Here is a 25,120-nt window from a genome sequence, read left to right as displayed (position 1 = left end):
TGTCTTCTTGTGTGACTTATCTGTCTGGCAGCTGGAGCACTAGAGGGCTTGCTTGCTTGTGCCTGCAGCAGAATGTTTCATTTCCCTAAATACATCCAGACCCTGCAAGACAGAACTAGTGCTGGAGGACAAAGATCTGTATCTGACCTTAGACTTGTCCAGAAGAGATATTGTTAAAAGCTAGTTTCCATGACTGCCCTTTACCATCAGTATTTTTGGACATGATTCATCTTGATCTATTTTAGATACTTGCTCTGGGACAAGATGAACTGCATGTGAAGTGCTTGACTCTCTCAGCTGACTGTAAAAGTTGTCCAGTGAATTGGTTCAGAGGCAGAGGAGTACCCTAAGTTTTCTACCTGGCTTCCTTTCTTGCTTGATGTACTTCTGACATCAGTCCTGCCACCACTGGCTAACTCCACAGGAACTCCATCAGTGCCAGACAAAATTGTCTGGGATGTTTTGCTGATGGCAGGGGGATGTGGAGCATGGTCTCTCAGACCTGTTCTCACCAAAAACACTCATTGGGATTGTGGTCACTGCATCTTATTAAGCACTTCATTAGTGTGAGAGCCCACGAAGGATGTACAGAGCTCCTGTCTGCTGCATCTGGCTGCATTCCAGCTGTTTTGGCCTTCATCTGTCTGTAAATGCTGAGGTTTGAATATGGTTCTTCATGTGGTACACTAAGTAATGAGTCCTGACAGAGCTGTATATGATTCTCCAGCAAAGGAGTACTGAAATTGGAACAATTATCATTCCTTGCACAAGGAAACAGCACTTTATCTGATGTTGTCAATAGTGATTAGGTTTAGCTTGCAGATCCCGGTAGCATAATTGGCAAATGGCAAATTTTAATGGAACATTTTAGAACAGTAACTTCAGTGGTTAAATTAATATTGAAAAACATGAATACTTTTGCTAGAAATGCCTCTCTGGCTTTCGTAAGGTTGTCATGTTACACTTCCTCAGAAGTAAAAGTTCCCTGAAAAGCAGGAGTCTGAAATACATATCACTCCAGTCCCATCACAGCTGACAAATTTGCAGACCTCCTCACCTAGTCATTCTGGATAGCTTTTACCTGTGCTCCCCAGCCTACAGAATACCTCACATTCTGCAGTGAAGCACTGATGTGACTAGTGGCTTAAAAAATGTTGGCTACCGTTTAAATATATGATCTGATATTAAGAACTATGTCTGCACGATTTTTTTTCATTTCTTGATGTATACCTCACCATGCAAAATGTTTACTCTGTTTACTCCAGTATTTTTCACCTGCACATACAGAAACACCCTTACAAGGAAAGTAAGAAGTGACTTCCTGTAACAAGTTTAATTCTGTACTTTCATCATTGCCTTAAACAGGAAATAATTACTACTGGTGGTTTATCAAGCTACAGACAAAGGAAACTAGCTTCCTTATATTGAGAGTTACCCTCTCCAAGTACTTAAAATAACCACATTTTAAGATTTTTGGTTCAGACCACACCAATTCAAATGGCTGAATGCATCAGATGTATCCTTCTCTGTCTCACAGGAACTGTAGCATGTTTACAGTCACTTGTATAATGACAAAATGCACCTCTTCTTGCAGCTCATACCAATGTGGTTGCCAATGATACAGTCAAACCTAAAGGTAAGTTGTTTCTAGTACCTTATCCTTTTATTGTTAGTATTTTACATTTCTGAAAATTCTGGAAATAAGATGTGATCTCCAAATTTTCTGAAAATAGGTAATTGTAGCATATGCAGTTGAGATGAAACTCTGAAGTGTGAGCATAGATAGAGCATAATTTACTGAGATATTTGCCCTCTAGTCAGTACTGCTCTCCTTCTCCCTTCTGGAGCACTTTCCTCTAGCCAAGTTCTGTGCTGGGGCCTTTCCTCTCTACTGAGATTGGTTCTTCCCTGAGCTGTGGTTTTCTTAATGCCTTATGTTTGAGAGTTCCCTGACAAATCAGGATTGAGACTCTTGACTCAGGAGATAGATTTGGGCTCTGAAGAAGATATTGTGGGCCTGTTTGCTTGGGTAAAACTGTGCCACCTGTCCCTCTCTGCAAGGGAGAGCAAGGTGGATGTGTGATGTGTGAGTCAAGACATTTTTGGTGGAGAGAAGAAAAGTTTTAGAGTCAGGCTCAGTATGGAGTTGAGTCTTGTAAGCACATTTGCCTTCTATGGCAACACCACAGGGCAGGATGTGGCAGAAAGAAATTTGACATGAGGCAGCATAAGAAACTCCCTGGCCAACAACCAACACCCTTCACATTGCTGCATTAATATGTGTATTAAAGGTAGGAAACAAAATTTTTTGTGTCATTTCAACAGCATTTATCTGCTGGACTTCAGCTCCGCCTCCAAGCCATCCAGAGCAATGTGAACCATCACAGCCTGAGGATGTTACAGGGCTCAGGACAAATGAACAATAGCTCATCTGTGCTCCGCAAGTGGCTGCAGTGTACCCAGTTTAAAATGGCCCAAGTAGAAATTCAGTCATCAGAAGCTGCATCTCAGTTTTATCCTTTATGATTCATGTAATTTGTTTCAAAATGTTCTTTTTTTTAGCCTAGCAATAACAGGATTGGAGCTGTAAAAGACCTTTTGTATAAATCCATATACAGAGTATATACTGTATCTACACTTTTTAGCCTAGGACTGATTGTGAAAAAGCTTATAATGGGTGAAGCTAAGAGCCTGCTCCTGCCAGTTTATAATTACAGTTACTCAGGATCAACAGGTTCTGTGTTCATGAACATGGATTGGACTCAAATCTATCATATTGTACATAGCTCTCTGATCATTGAAATAACTTGTTCTTAAATGTTCCTTTACATTATTTTTGAAGCTAAAACAAAAATCACTTTTCTTTAACTTCTATTTTTTTTAAAAATAGAATTGTGGGTATTCACAAACATGGAAGTGCTATGTTGCTATTTTTTGACAATTCCAAAAGAAAATAGGGTTTTTAGGAACCTTTATATAAGTTTTTAGGGGGGATGTCTTTTTTTTTTTTTTTAGATTCACAGCTGGCAATGCAATAAAATCTGTCACTGCAAAACAGTGATGTTCTAATGAGGCTTTTTGTCATCATCTTCTGGGAAAACAGCAGCTTGTAAGGAGAGTCATTATGAAGTGCACTTAGAAATTAGGTTGTTAAACTGTGCCAATTAATTTGTGGGTTCTTTTCAGTACATTTTCCAAAACTGCCAGGTCTGATTTATTATTTTTTGAGATACTGCTCTTACTTCATTGATTATCTTCTGCTCTTCTTTGTAGGTTTCATAGAAGCCTCTTTATTTTTGTGACTACTGCATTGTATTCTTCTGTCAATACTTGTATACAGTGCAATTAAAAAGATATCCCAAATCTATTCTTATTGATGTCTACAGAATTTATGTTGCAAACTTCAAGAGGAGCATGATTTAACTTGAACTTTTGCATAATGATATTTACAAATCCCAGCATTTGCATACTATTGTATTAAACATGATGTTTAGTAACTGATGGATTTTAATATCATTAGGGGACTCAGCCAAAGCCTATTGGAATCTAAGGAGAATCAATTAACTCAGTGGACTTTACATAAAATCTTGACAGCATAATGATTTACCACCTCTTGTAATAAATACTTAAGTCTGTGCAATCCCAGTTGTATTTTTTGTATTTATTCTGTAATGCACTGATTAGAAAAATAGCCATCATTAAGTTGTATATTGGAATGGTATTAGATTCCTAGTCTTTGCCACTCTCACAATCTGCCTGAGTTTCAGGTTTCGTGAAAGGTCAGTCTTCCCTCACTACATTTACTAAAATAAAAATGGAAATGTTTGCAGATATACCATTAAAGTACCATCATGCCTTACAAAAACAACAAAAATAAAACCAAGCAATGAAACAAAGAAAAAACAGTAAGGCATGTTTTAAGCTAGCTCACTTAAAATATTGCCCCTCTGTGTGTTTTTAGTGGAGAGAAATCTAAAACTGAAAACAGCCTAAAATTAGATGGATGGAGGCTGGGGATGAAAAAACAGTAGGGATAAAAGGGAATGAGAGAGACCGTACCACTGAGGGATCTGGTGAATCTGAAAGACAATGAAAAACAGAGAGAGGGAGGGAATTAGTGGCCATTGGGTGTGAGGCAGGTGGGCTCAGATGGGTGCAATGGGAATTGTGGAAACCTAAAGGATGAAGAGTTTGATTTGATTTGAGAGAGCAATGATTTCCAAGAGAAGAGCACAGCCTGAGAAAGCTTGTTGTTTAAACTTGCTTCTGGAAAGGAGAATCTATCATCAGGCATCTCAGTGGATAATGCATGGAAGCAACATGGTGAAAGCTCTTTCCCTGCCTAGCAAAATCTGCTTCAGAGCATCTCTGTTCAGACTGAAAAACTCAAAAAGAATGTAAATACAGTGGTGGGGAGTAGTTAAAATTAAACACAAGCCAAAGACAGACCTGCTGAATCCAGGTCTTTAAACAGTTTAACACTGTGGGAATTGAGATTTGGTTTCAGCTCTGGGCTTAGAGATAAGAGTTGGTCACAGAAACTACTCCCATGTTTCAACATGGGATTTAGTATGTATCTGTCACTGATTATAATTAATATGGTTCTTATGGAGCTGTTACGCCTAGGCAAATTAGGACTGCAGGTTATTAAAAAGCTGCTTTAGCACAGTGGATATAGCCTGGAAGATAGTATGACCAATGACTAATAACAACAAATAACATGAGGCTTGACAGATATATGTGGTTTAAGACTTCAGGAAAATCTTTGAAGTGCACTCTAGGGATCTTCAGAAATACAGAAATCTGCATTAGTAGTTTTTTAAAGCACTGTAAAATATATCTTTACAGTGCCTGAGGTCAATATACAACTCAAATGAGTCACTCACATTATCTCTCTGAAATAGCCCAGAGCAGCAATTCTTTATATTCTGTAGGAAGATTAGGAAGTAAATAACATTTGGTGTTCCCTGAAAATGCTACCAAACAGCAGCAGCAAATCTTTCTGCTCTGCCACGCTCCCAGCACGGCTGTGTCTCTGGGTGTGTGTCAGCAGGAGCAGAATCCATCCTCTGTAGGATCATAGAGAGCTGCCATTTAGGAACAGTGTTTAGTCTTCTGTTGCAATAAGCTGCTTAAATCAACGCTTGTTACCAGGCCTGACCTAGTAAAAGAATTAATTTGGTGTGTGCTGAACTGTGAAATTCCCAACAAGGAGGGGCACTTAGGATGGAGCGATGGTTAAACCCCACTACTGCTGTCACTGTTACGTAACCCGTGTCCTGAGCACGAGGTTAACGTCTGCCTGGGCATCTCCAGGGCTTTCCTCTGCCTCTGGAGGGGCCTGAGCTACACGCAGGTCACACAAACAAAGGCTTTTACAGCACATCACTTGCTACCTACATACATGCCTTATCTTATACATAATGTTTCTGCAGCGTGTCATTGGGGCCGTGGCAGTTCAAAGGCCCTAAAACACAGTTGGGTTTTCTGGCTGTGTTTTCCATGCTGTGACAGCAGTCGATGTGCTCTAGGACTGATGAACATTCTGAGACGGAAGATGTCTCTGAACTCTGGCCTGCAAAGCCTCCTTTCAAGCTGGATGAAGATTACCAGAGCCCAGGGCTGTTTGTCTTTGCTAGCGTGTCCTGGAAAAGAGTTCTGCAGCCAAGAATCCTGTGCTATTCCCCCAGCTGCACGCAGCTCTGGGAGAGTTCTAGCCACAGTTTTTCTTGTTGCCTCTTAATGTGACTCTTGGACAAAGCTGAAGTCTATATTTTTTCAACAGGATCTGAATCTTGATTGCACAAGAGCTGCTTGGTCAATGGTGTGGGTCTTCAGCTGAGCAGTTAGCCTGAAGTCAAGCAGAGGCAGTGGCACTACAGTTTGTTGGGCTTGGTGAATATTTAAAAAGAAGGGCTCTCCATTTGTCACTTGGTTTCTGAATTATTCTATCCACTTCTGCCTCTCCTTGTTGAGCACAATTTCAGCTGGGGTTTGAGCATCAAGGGACAGCAGAGAGAACAGCCATCGAAAGGGAAGGTGTCCTGATGCTCCCCAGCTGCCAAAGTGATTGGGAAGAGAACCTGAATGCACCCTGGGCACTGGCCTTCCCAGGGTTTGCTGATGGGGTGTCAGGGGCCACCACTGGAAATCCCTCAGGTCAGAGGACAGAAGGACACATGGCAGAGTCCTGGCCTGCCTGGTGACCTTAGTCCTGCAGCTGTGAGCTGGGGGTTCCAGCTGTCACTGTGTGTGGTTTGTGAATCGTAACGTGTACAAGGAACAGGAGATTGTGAAGAGCTGGCAGAGCTTGGGAAGAGCAGCTCATTTCTCATCCATACTTACAGAGGATTAACAAGTGGAACCCATGACTCAGTCAGTGGAAGTTTACATTGTGAATTATTTTCCAGTGTTTTGCTGGATTTGATAGATACCAGAGGGCTTCCAGCCAGCTAGCGAGCAGCCTTCAATGCACTGCCCCAGGTAACCTGCTCTGACACTGCATTTAACCAGCTCCCCATCAAACCTGACAAGCCATGACTGTGAGCTGGAGGCTCTATATTTGATAGACACCCTATAATGCTAGATCAGTTTTATCAAGGTATAATTCAGCTGCTGGACAACATAACTGTTATGGCTGTTCTGCAACTTCAAATCCTTTCAGAAAGGCACAATAGCTTGCCTGTGAAGTTTGACACTCATAATAAAAATTTTATAGGTAATAGATTTTTAGGACTGGCTAGCTTTTTTGATAGCTCCACTACTTTTGGATGAAGTCAAATTGATTGCAGTGAAGTACTTTACAAAAGATTTGCTACGACTGTGAATCCTTGCCATGCAGGAAAGTGTCAGTAAAGCAGAATATAAAGGACCATCACTTAAATAAATAAATTATGTATTTAAACTGTTACTTATTTGCAGTGCTAAGGAAATCCTGTGTACAGTGTTGATTTGTGATATCCAAGGCAAGTACAAAGTGCAGTTGTACTGAAGTCTACAGAGAGGCACAGTTTGTTCCTGGTAGGGATCAAACCCCCAGGTATAGCTCAGAAGGAGCAAGGATTGCTGTGGTGAAGTGACCATAGCAGTATGTGTTTCAGGTGCTTGTGGATTGCAGGGAGGTGTCACATTAAACTGCTATACTGGTGCAGCCATGATTTGATCTTCTTCCTCCAGATACATTTATTGGACACCAGGCAGTGCCACCATTGTGCAGTTAAGCCAACAATGGAGATTTTCTTCTGTCGTGTGTGTGGCACATTTGTTCCCCTGTTCTTGCCTCTTGGTTTACACTGACCACACAGAGGTCAGAGCTCAGCATTTTCCTAAATCATCTTGGTGCTCTAGGAGCTGCAGCTCAGCTTTTGCTCAGGAGATCCTATTAACTACCTCAGCAAAGCATTTTCCAAGCCTTTTAATAATATAATCATGCTATTGGCATTTTCTTCCCTGTGATCACCAGCCTGAAGACACTGATTTTGTTCAAATATCAGATGTTTATCTGCTCTGTGTGTCACTGAGTAACAGTAGTCCAGACGTGTTTCCAAGCTTTCCTAGGAAGAATGTTAGGGGACCAAATTATTTTACCAACTAATTTTCCTTGGCCAGCCTTTAAATTTAAAATAGTTTCTTTCCTTTTCCCTGCACAAGACCCCCAACATCTATGCCTGGATCCCAGTGAGAACTTTCTCAGCACATCTCTAATGATTATTTAAGACCCATTAAGGGTTGTCAGGGTAATAAAGGCTGTAGAAGCCAGGAAGAAGATATACTTCCTACTTATTATATGTATATATGAATTCAACCTGTGCATCCCCAGCATTTACAGCTTAAAATTTTCATGTAGAGACTGCCTTCTTTGGAACCTTTTCTGCAGTAATATTTATCTGTTTCATTATAAGTACTTTAGTATTTCTTAACATTTCTGTCAAAATGAATTGCAGCTGATTCACCTAATGTGTACTAATTTGCCAATTACTTCTATTAACTGAATTGGGCTTAACTGATCTGTGTTGTCCAATTATTCATCTGATTCACCCATCCACAGACAGGAGGAGTAGCCTCAATGGGTTATTGTTCTGTTCCTTTTGAATCACAAACCAGCTGCTAGTTTTCCCCAGCTGTGGGGCTGAGATCAAACATTAGGGCTGCTGAAGATGCTTCTCTCCAATGAGAGGATTAGATGCAGGGAATTTAATGCTGCCTCAAGTGTCACAAGGCAGTGCAGATTCACATGGATTGGAAACCACAGCAGGATTTCAAGGCTCTGTTTGGTCCCAGGTTGAGAGTGTTTTCCTGGGTACTGTGACATCTCTCCTGGACTTCACAGTGCTACTCAGAATGTGTAAAGGAGAGCAGGACAAACAACCAGGCCCCCTTATGGCCTCCGTTGATGGAGCACCCTCAAGTATGACATAATGATATTCATTATGTCACAATTCAAAACAAGAAGGGGTTTGGTGAGATTTTGGTCTCCCTTACCTCTTCATGAATGCACAGAGCATGGCCTGTAGGGACCTGAAGGCTCAAGGAGGAGCTGTCCCTGCCCTGTTCCCAGTGTGTGTAGGGAAGGTCACAGTAAGATGCTTTGGGATATGTAGGTGGACCTGTGCCAGTCTGAGGCTTGCCTGACCAACTTTTCCAGCAGAGAAAATCTGGATCTTAAATTTTAACCAGAAGTCACTTTTCAGGTAAATGATAGCATCTTGGCATATTTAAAATGCAGCTCTAGTAAAGGGTAGTTCCAGAGATTAGGAAATGAACCTTTGATATTGAGACCTTTACATCCCTTGCAAATAGTTTTACTCTTTGCCATGGGAGAGCTATTTTGCCTGGTACCTTGAGCAGAGGGAAACACAGCAGGCACCTCCAATACATCTGTGTGGTTTGAGTTGAGGTTAGAACTAAATCTAAGAGGCTAAGAGGCTTTTGTCATTTTTCCAGCGCAAAAGGAGCAGCTGATCTGAGTCACAGACAATGTGAAGGATCTTGGCATCATCGAATAAAAACCTTAAATATAATTTATCTTAGTTTCTCTAAGCCAACAGCATCTTACTGCAGCTGTCACATGCTTCTTAAGTGGATCCAAATCTTATGTGCGCTCCTAAGTCCACTCTTAGTAATCTCAGTAAAATATTAATTTTCAATGCTGCTGTCATATGGAAAGCTGAAAGTACCAGTGAAGTGTATTGATTTTTCAAAGTGAAAATCAAGTCTCAAGGGAGTCTGGCTAGCTCAGAGGGTTGTGTAATGCACTGATGAACCTGACAGCCATTGCTGTCTCCAAAAGAGAATGGTGGCTGTAGAATGTTGCTCACTTTTGGCACATTCTCAGGGAGTACAAGCCTTGACCTGTAGAGTCTTCTGGACGTTCATTTCAAAGGGAACAGGCACTTGAAAATCATTGCAATTCTGGGCTAAACATCCAGATACTTGAATCTTCATTTTGTTTGTTTTAGAGAGTGTTCTGTTGCTGAAAATCTCTAAGAGCCTTAATAGAGATGGATAGCAATTTAAGAGCTGCATAAAGGAAAATATATTTTCATCACTGAGAGGATTGATTTATGACTTTTCAGATAGAAAACATATTTCAAATTCAATGATTGCTTCTCTTCCTTAATATGTTTAAGCAACATCAACATAGCTCAGAAAAAACTGCAGGAGTGATCCTCAAAGTGTCTTTGGAAATTCCATCTTTTTCTGCTCTGCAGAAGCTTCTCAGAACAACTTTTTAATTAAAGCAACAAAATGTGCTACTTACCACAGAACTGAAGTGGCCTCCTCTTTGCCTTCTAAATAGGAATTATGATTTCAGCTCCTTCATCACCACTTCTACTAAGCAAGAATCAAAAGCAATCAAGTCTGAAGGACCATAGGAATCTCAGATTAATACAATCAGCCTGACAGTAGGGAGACTTCTTCTTTTTTGGTATAAAAATAGAAAATAATAATGCCAAGTAGGTCCTTTTTATTTTATTTTATTTTATTTTATTTTATTTTATTTTATTTTATTTTATTTTAATTGTATTGCCACTTGCTTCACACCATTAAATGCTTTGGAAGAAAGATACCATAACTGCAGCTGTTATGGTTAACTTTAGATGAATGTACTTGTCAGAATATAAATGAAATCCTATATCACTTTGCTCACTTTGTTTTGTTTTCCCCATCCTAAATGAAATTACAGAGAATTAAATTTTTGAAGCATGACCATTGCACAGAGAATTATTCAGCTAAGAGCTGGCCACCTGCAAAAGGTTCTCTCCTCCCTCCCCTTAAGCTTGTTATTTATTGTCTCTGTTACTAATTAGGTTTCCTGACTTAAACTTCGTTTGCAGATGATGGATTTTAAGGAATATTGTAAGGGACAGGACATCAAGGTCAATATTTGAAATTGGCAGAGAAGTAACCTTCAGAGAGCTCATGCTCTGTGATAGCCCAGGACAGGGAGAGGCTGTGAGCTGAGTGGACAGTTGTGTTAGAGGCTTTTGTTTCTTGTTTCTTTGAGGTTTTAGAGGGGTTTTCTGGGGCGTTTTGTTGGGTTTTTTTCACCCTTAAATCACAGCATGCAGCAAATAGCACTGCTGGTAGAGACACCACAGTTAAGAAAGTTAAAAGCCTTAGTCATTAAAAGCAGCACCTGGTGTGTGAAGGGCTTCCCTGGGCGCCTGGGAAATGCTTCCAGAGTGGAAAAACAATATATTTTCTTGCACTCTAAAGGTAAACTAACAAGGAGCACAAGGGAGAGGGAAGCACTATAAGCATTTTAGATAAACATTGACTTCTTTATTGCTGACTGAGAATTTAGAAAGGAGCTTTGCAGGGCAGAAAGGAGAGGAGTCATAATTGGATCCATGGCTAATTCTGCAGCAGTGAGGTGCAGTAGCAGCTAATCTTTCATTTGTATAAAATGGAAAATTCCACTTCAGACCAGTTCTGGTGTTAGATCTACTTTAAATAGCTATTTTCTCCTCCATTAGACCTAATGACTTCATTACAGTCTATTGCAATGTAAGGCACTGCTTGGAGCAAATAGGGTGATTGGAGCATGGTCCTCCACTGGTTTCATGGTTCAGGGCACCCTCTCAGGAGCAGAGTTTCACCATTTGGCCTGTGGGGGCTGGAAATCATAAGAGGAGTATTCTCCAAGAATGAGTCTGGGTGAAAGAGGAAAAATTATTTTAGACTATATGACTATTTTAGACTTTTGATGGAGTCTCTTTCTGAGAGATCTGAGTTGTGTGTCCAAACACACTGGACAGTTTCCTTCCCTGACTGATGTGGTGGTGCTGGAACTTTTCTTTGACTTCTACAGTACTTTTCCTTTTGACATGACAAACCGAGGCTCTAACTTGTGATCAGCCCAGAACTGCTCAGGCACTTGGACTAGTTGATCATTGTAGGTCCCTTCCAGCAGAAATAATGCATTTTATGGTATTGGATTCTGTTCTGTTTTATTCTGCTCTATTCTAGATCCAGGGTGCCATGTCCAGGGCTGGGAATCTGTGATGATTGTTGCTGGAGGCTCTTTCTTCAGCATCAGCTGCCATCACAAAGATGCACAAACTCTTGGCCAGATCCTCAAAGGCTCCTGTAAGACTTCTTCCTATGGAATGCAGGCAGCTGGGGCTAGAACCCTGAGAATCTTTCCTAAGAAATTGAATAAGTGGTAATAGTTATGACTCATTCATACACAAAGCTATAGCCAGGATGACAATCTGAAACAAACTTGGAATGACCATTCAGCTGGTTTACAGAATATTCCAGTAAATCATGCAATAGTGACAGAACAGCCTGGGTATTTCAGCAGGTTTTTGCTCCATACTTGCTTGTGATATCTTGGTATTTATCTATGCAAAGTCTCTATTTTTCACACTGCAATTAAGTGGAGGTAATAACTAATTTCAATCACTCTTACATTAGTAATAATTCAGCTCTCCCCAGCAGGTTGATTAGGTACCCTGGATAAGACAGCTGAGGGATCTGCTGTGACAGGAGAGAATGACTGCTGAAACACTGCTGTCCATGGAGGTGGTTCATTTGGGAAATGTCAGCAGTGGGTGAGATGGAAAGGATGTGTTTGAGAGCTTAGAAGCTAATGATGGGACATGCTTCTTGCTACAAGAGAAAGCAGAGGACTTGGAGGAATTGTTGCTGTTTTTATTCCAAGTCACTGCTCTTTATTGGATTAGCCAAGCTAAAATCTCCTCTAAATTAATGCTCAGGAACAAAACATTTGTAATAAAAGAAATAATATTTACGTAATTAGATTTGTTTGTCCTCAAATTATCTGATCTCCTTTGCCATCACAGAGAGTCATATTTTAAAATTTGCATACTTTGATATTACATTAAATTCCAGCATATACAGCTTTAAGTTGTCACTGAAGTACTGAAGCAACCATTTTATGCTTTTGTGAGGCAAATTAAATAAGGGTCTTGTATAGATCTACTCTGTAATATACAAATAGGGAAAAAAAAAGTTTCATCTGTGGTATTGATTGAGATAACAGTGATTACATTGACTCTAGTAATTGTCAGCAGCCAAATGACCTTCATGGGAATATCCTGGGGTAGGACATGGAGAAGAGACGTCTGACTTCCATCTTCTTGGCCCCAGACTAGTGTCAGTCTTAGATGAACCACCTGTGTCTCAATTCCTTTGTCATCCTGCAAGGGAGGTAACACTGACCTCCCTCAGAGCAATTTTATGAAAATGAGTTTTTTTATTTGCCACCCCCTTGTCTCTGTGTAAAGATCTGTGCACAAAAGGGGGTTCAAAAGGAATTTGAAGGGCCCAAGAGGTGGAGATCTGAGGTAGCCATGGAGTATCAATGGGTCAATGGAGGAAGTTCCATAAGGACCAGTAAGCAAAACAAATAAAGCCAAACCAAACATTTGTTTGGCAGTTTTTAGTAGATTCCAGTACTTACAGAGAGGATGTTACCCACTCAACAAACAGATAAACTTTTTCTGGATGTGATATCTGACTTTGAGGGCATATCAAATTAAATGCAAAGGTAGATTAGCTCACATATTACATGGGGCAGAAGGAATTGAATTTATTGAACCTTTACAGATTGCATCACCTTTTGAAATTTAGAAGTGAACTTATAGTCCAGATTGAATCTGACTGTACTTCATGCCAAAAAGACTGATTATAGCCTAAGAAGGGCAATTTGATATGTTTTCATAACAAAATTTTGTTAGTGTTAATAGGCAGCCAAATGCCAAACAGAAGATTAATTGAAGCAACAGTCAGGGAAGAGCTGAAGTTTGGCTGGGAAGTCCTTAATGAGCAAAATACAAATTGTGCATCACTGTCAGTGACCCATAAACATTTCTGGGATGAAATATTTCTTCCTGTTATGAAGAAAAGAGATATTCTTAAATTTAAGCAAAGGGGAAAATTGGGAAAGAAAGGTCTTAGTAATAAAAAAGGCAGAAGGAGGAAGCATGACAGGCTGTGGGAATAGTTTGCATTTTCTCTAGAGAGTTGGTTTTTAGTTTTCTGAACAATCAATGCCTCCAGTGTTTTGTATTACTGAAATTCTGGATCCTGAGCGACCAGAGGTCATTCATGACATGGTACATGTCTGATCCCTTCAGGGTAATTTGTATGCCTGAAGTAGCTCCTTGGTATATGAAGGACACCTGCCTGTGATGCAGGAGGGGAACATTAAATTGCTGCTTCTGCACAAGGGAGTTGAAACCCATCTTCCTCCTGAGGGGCAGAGAGTGCAGTCCCTCTCGTGGGGCAAGATTTGCTGATTGGGAAAATTCTGCTAAAAATCCAAACTTCTTCACTCCTTCAAAGGTTGGAAATGCAGTGATTGGTAACCAAAAGACCAAAAAGATGGAACTTTGCAAATACCAGACCAAAAAGTACTGGAATGGTCTGCCCAGGGAGGTGGTGGAGTCACCATCCCTGGATGTGTTTAAAAAAAGACTGGATGTGGCACTCAGTGCCGTGGCTTAGTTGAGGTGTTAGGGCATGGGTTGGAGTTGATGTTGAAGATCTCTTCCAACCTAGTGATGCTGTGATTCTGTGAAAGTCCAGTGGCAATTTTCAGCAGTTATCAGCAGTGATAACAGCTTTGGGTTAGGCAGTGGAGTGGGTTCAAAGCAGGAGGGATGGCAGAATCCAGCCCATAAAGGCAATCCAGTCTGCATTTTTTCTCCAGATATGTAAGAAAATTGGGTTTTTTGGAGAAAAAATATTGCTGCTTAGAAAAGTAGACATTTTAATTTCCTTACTTTTGATGAGGTGTTTTAGTTAAAGGTTAAGGTTTACATAAAATTCTGAAGAATTTTATATAAACCTGCAGAAAATATTTCCTCCTGAGATCCAATTTCTTCTCAATTTTTCTCAGCAGAACAACTTCAGGCCTTGCATGGCAGAGGACTAACACCTATTAAGCTTCAGCAGGAGGAACTGATTATCTTTGCAAAGATGTCACAGGGTACCTTTCTTTCAGGCATGTGTTTGGAGTAACAATTCAGAGACAATCAGTTAAAGTTCAGAACAGGAGACTTCTTGATCAATGAAAAAACACACTCAGAAAATTAAATTGCTAAAAGTCAAGCTTGGTCATTCATCTTCTACAGAGCATGATGGAGTAGGAAGAGCAATAGAAAACAAGCTCTCTGGCCTCTGCAGGCCTGCTCCCTGCTCTGCACCAGATTTCCTACTAATTGCCCTCTGCCAGCTCTTGCAGGTGTGTGAGCCTCTGTTAGAGCAATTTAATTACCACAAAGAGTGGTGGAGATCCTGTACCCTTCTGGGCTGGGTGCAAGCACTTTACTGATCCTGACAGAGAGGCTAAAGGGACCCTAGGTAATGCACCCATTTTTCCTGCCATGACAAGATGAACTTCCGAGGTTTTAATCTCAGAAACTTCTGTGGGGGAGGAAAGGAGCAGAAATGTACAGAATAGACAGCAAAGCCTTTTGAGGTCTGGCGTGGTGATGGTCTCAGGGCTGGACACAGCAGCCTGCTGGCCTGCCTGCTCCTCAGCTTCCCCCCTGTTTCTGGGATGAGGATGAGTGACCCTGGTGCTCACTGCTTGCCTGCTTGCTGCCCTGAGTGGGGTGTGGAGCAGCCATCCTGAAGGACAGCTGCTTGTTTCCTTAGTGCCACATAAAGCCAGTGTCCATCAGCTTTGGTCATGGCTGTATGGGATGGAGAAGAGGGATGATGGATGTGCTCTTCGAGTATGTGAATATTTATATAAAATAGAGATGCATGAATGAGTTAATGCAAGGGAATAGAGTTGGGGCATATAAGGTCCTACAAATGTGTACCTGTTTGTACTCTGGCATGAAAATGGGAGTGTTATTTCAGGGACGATTCACTCAATGCCAGCTGAGGTACCTCTGTACACTGCTGCACTCAGAGCACAGGCATGTCTTCACTCTCTGACTTAATGCCTTCCAACACTCAGGGCCCTTGGGAGCCCATGGAGTACTTTTTGGGAAGCTGTGAAAGCTGATGAAAACAAGCAAGCTCGTATATACCTGCAGCAATCCTTGTGTTTGATGTTTCTGGAGGAGGCTTTCTGCAAACAGGACTGACTGGCTACCACCTCCTTTGGGTTGTCTGTTGGATATCTGCTGGGGGTTTGGCTTTGTTGTGTCCATGTCTTACAGGAAGAACATGACAGGATGGGGACTTACACAACAGTAAATATCTCCCCACTTTTTTAAAAAAAATTTAAAATGGCAGAAGGAAAGTTCTTTTGGATTGAAACTAATTGTTAAGGGAGGAATAAAGGAAGTTGTTTACAAAGTGTGGGTCAGTGGTTCACAAGAGAAGAGAAAATAGAATTTGTGTAATAGGTCACATAGGTCACACTGTTCAAATTTCAGATTGCGACTGTTTAGAGGAAAATTTTATCAGCAAACTGTTTGGAGAAGGATATCCAGATATTGGGGTTTGTTTGGATAAGAAACAATGAGAAATCTTCTTGCATGAAGAATTAAAGATCCTAAATGAAGAAACAATGTCAAGTCAGAACATCAGCTGCTCGACTAATTAGCTTAATGGATTTGGCTCTCTCTAGAGAAGTGGTTCTGCATCATTTTTCCTTGTGGTCTTTTATTTGTTTGTCTTGCTGTTGTTTGGTTCTTTTTAATTCCACATTTGAGCAATGTTAATTTTAATTATTCTTTTCTGATTCTGTGTTGTCTCAATACCTCAAAACTTCTGTAGAACATTTTCATATACAACAAAAAACCCAAGCTGACATTAGACCATAAGACAGAGTTTTAGTTTTATGCCCATTTGGGCAGTGGAAGCCTAAGAGGCTTTGCCAATTTTGCTGGATATATTCACATTTTCACTTTTTTATACTATGAAACTGATAAATATAGCAAAATTGGTTTTCACATCTTCAGGGTAGATAATTTTCTGATTGAAATGCTTCTCTGAGGCATGTTCTTTTTTGTTTTATGGACTTTCTCCCCCAGCTAGAAAGAAAAATAGAAACCTTCCCATCCTATCTGATTTGGACAAGCAAATCAATAAGGGATGCAGACGTTTAGAGTGGTCACAAGAAAATGCCAGCATCTATGTTCTCTTTATCTTTAGGGAAGTTAGGAAAAGATACACAGCCCTTAAATTGTGTCATCCATTGAAAAATAAATGTATTTCTTCCAAAAGGAAAAAATGCCAAGGAAAACAGCATCAAGAAGGGGCAGTAATTTCCACCACAGATGGTGACTGAATAAGGAGAGTAGTCAGGTGATGTCAGAAGAGCAAAACAAGAATCAAGAAGTGAAACACAGCAGAGCAGATCAGAAGAGGAGGGCAGTACATCTAGTACTGCAGTGTGGAGATCCCCTATTTACAGAACATTAATCAGGCAGTGATCGATTTTTAAGGAAAGGCTGGGTACTGAGGATAAAGGAGCATTACTGTAATAATGCAGATAAACTGGCGCCCTGGAACCTGTCTGGAGAAGTGTTCTGTGTTTGCCTAAATAATGGAGATAAGGTAATGAAAAGCCCTGGGATGCTGGAACCATCCTTGGGCTGCAGGCAGAGGGCACAGGGCTCTGCAGGAGCAGCCACAGCCACATGGGCAGGGAGAGGGAATGGGGCAGATCCTGGCTCTGAACAGGAACACTTTTTCTTTCCTGACGGTTTGGAGAAAGGAGAAAAAAGGTATCTTTGCTTTCAATAAAAGAGCCTTTGCTCCAGTGGGAGGTGATCTTTTACTAGGTAAAGATCTCAGCTCATTTCTATGAATGGAGCAGATTTATGGCACTTGCTCCATTTTGAATGAAGTAGCACAATTCTATGGGAGAGATTGAAGCATGAAGTATTAGCGGGACAAGACTGTGCACTATTTCTGTTTTTTGCTGACAATCAAAAATTTATAAGTTACCCATAAGACAGTTCTTTCTTTCATTGCCTTGGGGCTTTTTTGTGAAGAAAAAAATTGGTATAAACCGTGGTAGTGCATCTACATAGAGTATATATCTATCTATAAAACATGTAAAGTGGAAAAAAAAGCCACTCATTATAACAGAATCAACCAATAAAAAAGAAAAATATTGAACAAAAGAGAAAAGGAAAATGAAAAGAGAACAAAATTTTCAAGTGTGGTTTCAGTTCTGTTGCCTCAATCATTTGAACTTAGTGATTGGAAATGGAATCAGACAAATGACTTTTTGCCAAGTTTATCCTTTCCTACAAAACTCACTGCCTTTAAACATAAGGTACATGTTCCCATGGGGAGCTAAGGCTTCTGTCTGAGCAGTCACATTTGCCTTCAGGGAGGTGGTTGCTGCATATGAAAATAATTAGTGCCCTGGGGAACTGGAAAAAAAAAATCTTCTGACTCCAGCGAATGCTCTTTGTGGGCCCTGCATTGATGTCTCCAAAATAATTGTCTCAGTTTACCCCAACTTTGAGACTCTATTCACTGATGCTGGCTAAGAGAGAGAGCAGTCATACTCTGTGACCCCTGAGGGCTAATGCAAAGTCAGCAAGAGATGGTTTTCCTGTCACCTCTTTCACCCACATGGTCCAGGGAGAAACTAAGGCTTTGGTGTTCCACAGATTTCGCAGGATATCGAGTGCTGGGTCTCTCCCTTTGTCCAAAGCATTAAAAGTGCAAGCTAAATCCAGAGAACATTTGTGTTTAAAACAAACAAACAAACAAACAAAATGAGGTCCTCTATGATAGGAGATCAATGTAGGCAATGAGCAGACACAAATGTTTGCAGGAGCTGCATGCTGTGTTTGCAGACGAGTACCTGGGTACCTGCCGTCCATCGGAGCCTGAAACCGTCCACAGGCTCTTGTGCCACTAGGCAAGGACAGAAAAACACATCTCTACAGCCTCATACAGGTACCCAGCCTGGCAGCTGTCAAGGGGAAAACTCCTATCACCATCCCTAATGCCATTCACTCAGTTTCCATACAGCTGGCAACATCTGAGACACTGCTGGCTTGTGGGTGCAGGTGCTGTCCATTGGAGTCCTCTTACATTTATTGCAGCAGAGAGAGGTTTTAATTTTGGTCTGAAACTGTGGCTTCTAGCTAAAATTCTGTCTTTTTGCTGAGTTATTTTGAAAGACAGAGATGAAGAACCAGGAAAAAAACTAACACCTTCCTTTACCAGGTTAGTTTCAGATTTCAAAGACCCAGTAGCCTGTTTGCTTTATCAGTAAAACTGATTCCCTGAAAGTTGTAAAAACAATGCATAGGCTGGCCTTGTGCTTACCATTCAACATCAGTCCAGAGAGGAAGACATGATCTGCACCATGGGCTTCAACAAAACAGGACAACTTTTCTCTCTAGTGCTTTTCCAGAGCTATGACTTTCTCTAAGAGTGGCTCCAAGCAGCACAAGGGGCTGGGAGGCTGAGCCAGTGGTAAGGTGAAGAGTGGGATGGGATGCTTAGTGCTCAGCTCTGTTAAATCAAATATTCAAATGAAAAAAAATATAAGCATCTGCTGAGAAAATCACATTTAATTAGAAGGGAATAAAATTAATGGGCAGAATAAAAAAGAGACTGGAGCTGTTGCAGAAAGGAAGTTGAAATAATCCATCTGAGAATTCTCTGAATTATTATTATTAGTAACACTGAGTTAATAACACTAATAACACTTATGTAGCATTTTTTGGGTCAATCATCACAACAAATGTAGAATATAGTTATCCTTCAGCATCCAAATGTCACCTCTAATGTGTATTAGTTTAGGTATCACTATCATATGATAAGGGGGTCAATTCTGTCTTTGTTATTGAAGGGCTTTCCCCTCTATCCTGCAAATAATGATCTCACCACTTGTGCATCCAGTGTAGTTTTAAAATATGTTCCTTTATGCAAAAGGATATTTTAGACAACTACTTTATACTTTGGTTTCAACAAACATTATGTTCCCTACTCCAAGCCCCAGAACTCTCTGTGAAAGAGCACTCTCTTTAGTCTGGAAAGCCTGAATATGAACCCACCAGCAGCCAAGGTATTACACCAACCAGGTCCATGGGAAACCAGCACTCAAATAAGCACACTTAGTGCACCACCCTGTAAAACCAACCAATCATACAACTCTGCCTCCCCTCCTCAGTTCTTCAGGTCTGGCAGCTTCAGCAGATCCTTAATCATTAGCAGCCACAATCATCTGTTGGCCACTGCACTTTCTGCAACACCTTTGAAATCAAGGGTTTGCAGCCTCAGCTGGTGATCTGTTTCATTCACTCACATTATTTACAGTCCACTGTCTTAATTCAGTTACAGTTGAAAATGAATACAGATCAAAGCAAGACTTTACATAATGATTGTTTTCCAGACACACTCTGAAGACTGACGTATAATCTGACAAAGTACCCTGAAGCAGATCTCACCCTGTATAGACAAGTTATTTGAGTAAGCAGGAGACCAGTTAACAGGTTGGAAAAACGATTGCAAAACAGCTATTTAAAACAAAATTCTGTTCATGCTACAAATAGCATCAACAAAACATTCCTGGAATAAAGAAGTATTTTCCTGGTGTAAATGTGTTTCAGAGTTTGAAATGTTAGGGAAAAGGTGGGCTGGTAGCTAGTATATTTTAGATATTTTTTTAAAATTTTATTTTTACTTTTTTATTTCTGCTGATTAAATTCAAGTCAAGGCAGAAGATCCCTGAAAACACAAACCCAAGCTGAGTGCTGATTGTTTTTAAGCTGTCCTAAGCTGATGGAGTGTCATGTTGTTTTCAGCTGCTCGGTTCCCTTGGAGAAAGGGCACGTCTGTGCAGTGCTGGATTCAGGTGACACTGACAGGCTGCAGCCATCAGAAGGGTTGAGTTGGCTTTTGGGCAGCTCTGGTCATTTCTGTTGACAGCGTGTGACCAGCCAGGTTGGGCAGAGTGCAGCCCCACGCCCTGGGGCCAGCCAGCTCCAAGCGCGCTCGCTTACGCTCGGAGCTCTCGCCCCTCCTTCGAGAAACTGCTCAAAACAGGAGGAAAAACAGATTTGAAGGGGGTGTCCCCTGATGCACTAATCTAAAAAAGAAAAAGGATTGTAGGGAGAGAGGCTTCATGCTGTAATATATTTACAACCTGCATTTCCGTGTTCACTTCAACAACAAAGTCCTGGCCTTACCAGCAAGCTGGGCTGGGACCTTGGGCTCCTCTCCGTGTGCTCTCCAGACCCTCCTGAGGTGCCAGTTTGGGTTTCTGTCTCCAGAGAGAGTGGCTGAGCCTTGGAGCAGCCATGAGCCCTCAGCTGCTGGGAAAGCCTGTGCTGTGTGTGCTGCTGCAGGCTGGCACTGAGGGGGAAGCGCCCTGGGCTCTTTGCTTGGCCCCTGCAGAGGATGCCTCACCAGATCGTGGCCTCAAAGGAATTGTCTGCCCAAAAATGATTATTTTCAGAATAACATTCATCCAGGCAGGCTGGACTAAATTGCATCCATGTGTACACACACACACACACACACACACACACACACACACACAAGGTGTTTTAATCAAATTTCCTAAATTGTATACTTCCTAAATTTGTATAAACACAATTTGTTTTGTATTAATTAGTCAACGGTGTTTTCCAGAATAAAGTTGCATTTTTTTCCCAAGTTTTTATGAATATACCCAATTTTGGATGGACTGTTTGTACTCTAATTATTGATTATAATCACCTAATTTTACATTATTTTCCACTAAGATGAATATCTGACATCATTGGACGGGATACCACCTGCCCTGCCAAACTGCCTGAGTGCAGCAGCATCTCCCCTCTCAGCATCAGTAAATTCAGACTGTGAGCCTTGTCCTGTGTTATAGCAGTTGTCCCCATGTGACCAAAGAGAATGGGGTTGTTCAGCCCCCCCAGGCACAGGTACTTATTTCAGGATTGCCATCTGGAGTTGCTAGCTTTCTCCATTGAAAACAAGGTTCCAGAGACCTTAGATATATTAAACACCACATTTTTTAGTTTGGTTAAAATTAGATGAGAGGAATCCTGCCTCAGGTGCTTAAGCTTCGTAAGTCACAGGTGTTGAAAATAAACCTCTTCTCCCCTGTAACAAATGACAGTGCACTATTATTGATATTCCTCAAGGTACAGACAGCAGAAGTGCAACCAATTCAGATCACGTGGTGCTGCACAAAGAATCTGTCACCATGTTTAGACATCAGCCAGCACATTAGAAATACCAAATGGGAATTCTTTATAAGACTCCTCTTTGTAAGTCAAAACTCTTTAGACTCTAAGAGAGTGTTGAATTTGGAGCATTTTTCAAATTTATGATAGATTAGTTTCTTGTTTGTACACCAAATAGCATTTTAGAAAAGACCTTTTTTTTTTTCCACTCAGAAATGATAAATTTTAATTCTAAAATTGCTTGGCTCCATCTGGTAACTTATCAACACAATTCCAACACAACATCACAATTACAAAAATAAACTTCTGGTGCTTTTCCCCATGCCTATTGCTATGGAGTAGTTCTACGGCTTTTAGTAGGGCTGTCAAAGGTAGCATGTGACCTTGTGGACACCACACAGTCTGATGTTTGAGCTAAGGAACTACTTGCTAAATTTTCTGTTTTTTCTTTTTTTTCCTTCCTTGCGAATACAGCTTTGGCTCAGAAACACCACAGCCTGAAACCAATAAGTCTCTTAAATGCAGCTGAAAATTCAGTTAGGAGACCTCAATTCATATTTCAGGTGAGGACTCATGAGTTTAAAAAAAAAAAAAACTAGCCAAAAAAACATAGCTGCCAAATCAACAGTTTCTCAGTTTGGGTCCATTCCTACATTCCCATACACCCTCAGTAACTTCAGACATGCATCTTCAGTAGATAAAAAAAATTGGGGAAAATTATAAACCCAGAGATATTTCCCACTCTCTTCCTACTCTCACTCGTAATTTTCCATGGAAGAATCAAATAATAGCAATTTTGCCTCACTGAATGGGCCAGGGAGAAGAGCTTTCTTCAAAAGATGTCCTGAACAGTTTATGCTGCATTGTCATGGAAAATAGCAGCTAGACAGGCAGTGTGTGTGCCTCCATTGCAGAATTGTACCTTTGTCCATGCAGTGCCCGAGGTATCAGGAAAGAGGAGAGCAGAGCAGATTCACGTGGTCATTCATCTGAGGGATTTCTCATGCTGAGGGTCTCTACCTGCTTGTATGACCAACATCAGGTGTTTCAGGGTGAAATAATACCATGAGTAGAAAACATCTCTGTTTGTTTCTGCTGAGTGGTTTTTCTATTCTGCTAAGGTCTGTTTCTACCAAGATATCCAAAGATGAGAGCAAAGATGAGATGCTGAGCAAAACTCACCACTAATTTTGAACTAAATTTACAATGGTTTTGATCTTCCAAAAGTATAGTTTTTAAAAATGTATGAGATGAATTGCTTTTATTTAGGTCTACCCCGACTTTATTCACATATATTTAATAGTTCTTGAACAAGAATTGATTGAAATTCAGTATCTTAATTTTAGTTGGAATGGTAGAGATGGAGCAACCTCACCTCAGAGAGGCTTTTCAGTGGGCTTATTTATCCAGGATAAATGGCCTCTGAAGAAGGGGAACCATGAGTTTCCAGAAGCTTGTAACTGGTGATGAAAATTGTCAAATTCTTGTCAAACTTATTCTCAACTCCAAATACTCAAGGAATTTAACATTCTCAATGAGACAGTCAGAAGTTATTGCTAGGTTTTGTTTTAATATTTTCTTTGCCCAGTATCATTCTTGGAAACAACAGGATTGTTCTGCAACTTCTGGACAAATGTAAAGGTCAGTTTAAAGCAGAATGTTAGCATGGAAAAATTTCATCACAAACTGTTCACACCTTCATAGGTTACAAGCACACTAAACACTGAGTCTTCAAATAGAATGACTCAAGAAAAATTACCACTGTACCTGGCATCCACATGTACTGTATGTACTTTTTAGGCTTTTACCACCCAAACTTGGTCTTGCATAATACTTAAAACGAAGATGGTTTAGGTGTGATACATTCCTGGGAAGTTTTACAGGTGAGTTTTCTGCTCCAGAGGTTTTCTGAGGGGCCACTGCAAGAACACCAGAGGCACATAGCCTGCCAGAAGTCTTTTACTTGATGACTCCTGATGCTTTCATCACCTGCCTCTAAAGGTTACCAGAGGAATGACTTTGAGCGGTCCAGATCTGTGTCTGTCAAAGCTGTCCTGTCTGCCAGCCAGATGGTCGATAGGTGAGGGTGACCTGCTACTTCCAAGGCAGCTTCCTGGGGACAAGACAAATAGCATTTCTTCCCTGGATCCAGAGGTCACAAGAGACATTGCATTTAAAGTAAGCAAGGCTCTGAGACATCCTTGTTCCAATTCCACCTGAAATTCTTGTGTTATTGTTGTTATTATTATTATACCCAGAGTATAACATCACTAAGCTATTGCCCAAGTAGCCAAGCAGCCAATATCTGCATTTGTGGGCACAGAGCCATTCACCCCATGGTTGTCCTGTGGGGATTTGGCTGCTGGTGGCCAGGGCAGACAGGGCGAGCAGGGTCGTGATGCTGCTGGGCAAGGGACTCTGCAATGCCTTGCTGTGCATGAAATGAGGGGCTTCATGCTCTCCACCTTCTCCCTCTACCTCTGAGTGGGCCATGGGTCCAGACAGGATTTTCTTCTGCTGTTCAGTGCCAGGACCTTGGCACAGGGTGATGATTTCAGCTAGCTCAGTGTGGCTGAGAGCAGGCAGGGGCACCTGGCTTTCATAAGCAACTGCTTATGAAAATGCTCCCATTTTGCTCCAGAGTGCCTGCCTGCCTTTCAGCTACCTCTGAAGAGGTGAGCAGATGGGTGATCAGGTGCATTAATGTTTTAATCCCTTGTTAAAAGGAAGACACAGGCTTTGAAATATTCTGTGTTAAGCAAATGGCTGCAAATAAGGTTTGAAGCCCCCAGCCAGGCTATGCCCCCCACTCTGCCCTTTGTACTTCTCTCACCCTCGTGGTACCTCCTGCACAGCCACCTCCTCTCCCCTCTGTATTTTTTTAATTTTCCAGTAGGCATATCAATTAGATGGGAGCTTTTCCTTTTAAACATTGGGATTTTCACTTGGCCTGCTAAGGCTGTCAGGTCTCGTTTGCTGCTGAACAGTTCATGCTTTGGTGCTGGACAATGCATGAATGTTTAAATTGCCTGAAATGTCTAATTGAATTATCCTCAAATTACAAATCAAAATAGGGGAGGCTGTCTCTGGCTCACAGGCTCATTCACTGGGATGTGTCTGCCATGCTGCTGCTTTTCTTTATATTTTCTTTTCTGCTTCCGACTAGGCCTGTGTTAAATGAAACTTAAATACTGAAAGCATTTCTGTTTGCGTGTGCAGGGGGAAGTGATGCCGAACGTAAAGGGAAATTTATTCACGTTCCAGCTCTGAGTTCTTTTTGTGCTGCACAAAAATGAATTCATGAAATTTATATCAATGCATATGAAAGGAAAACAGCCAGCTGCTATTTACAAAGAAATTTCCTTTCTCTTTCAGCCACAGTGATATATCATATAAAATACTTTCAGGCAGATATATATAAATACCATTTGACTATTTTTTATGAGGACTCACAGATTAAGGAAACCAACTGCCATGAAAAAGATTTGATATACCTAGCCAGCACACATGATAAAATCAGCTTCCTA

General features: G+C 41.0%; 1 protein-coding gene across 5 annotated transcripts in view; it reads left to right on the top strand.

Moving 5' to 3' along the window:
- Positions 1–3,640, top strand: part of UNC79 (unc-79 homolog, NALCN channel complex subunit) — a 108,220-nt gene extending 104,580 nt beyond the window's left edge. For all 5 annotated transcript variants that reach the window (XM_033061746.1, XM_033061747.1, XM_033061742.1 and 2 more), the window contains 2 exons: positions 1,595–1,636; positions 2,326–3,640. In XM_033061746.1, coding sequence (XP_032917637.1) covers positions 1,595–1,636; positions 2,326–2,526 — 243 coding nt within the window. In that variant the 3' untranslated portion in view covers positions 2,527–3,640. The remainder of the gene's footprint in view (positions 1–1,594; positions 1,637–2,325) is intronic.
- The last annotated feature ends 21,480 nt before the right edge of the window (positions 3,641–25,120 follow it).

This window comes from Catharus ustulatus, chromosome 6 (genome assembly GCF_009819885.2).
Source record: "Catharus ustulatus isolate bCatUst1 chromosome 6, bCatUst1.pri.v2, whole genome shotgun sequence".
Classification (NCBI taxonomy): Eukaryota; Metazoa; Chordata; class Aves; order Passeriformes; family Turdidae; genus Catharus; species Catharus ustulatus.
The sequence above is the reverse complement of the archived record's forward strand: the minus strand, read 5'-3'. Positions and strand labels throughout refer to the sequence as shown.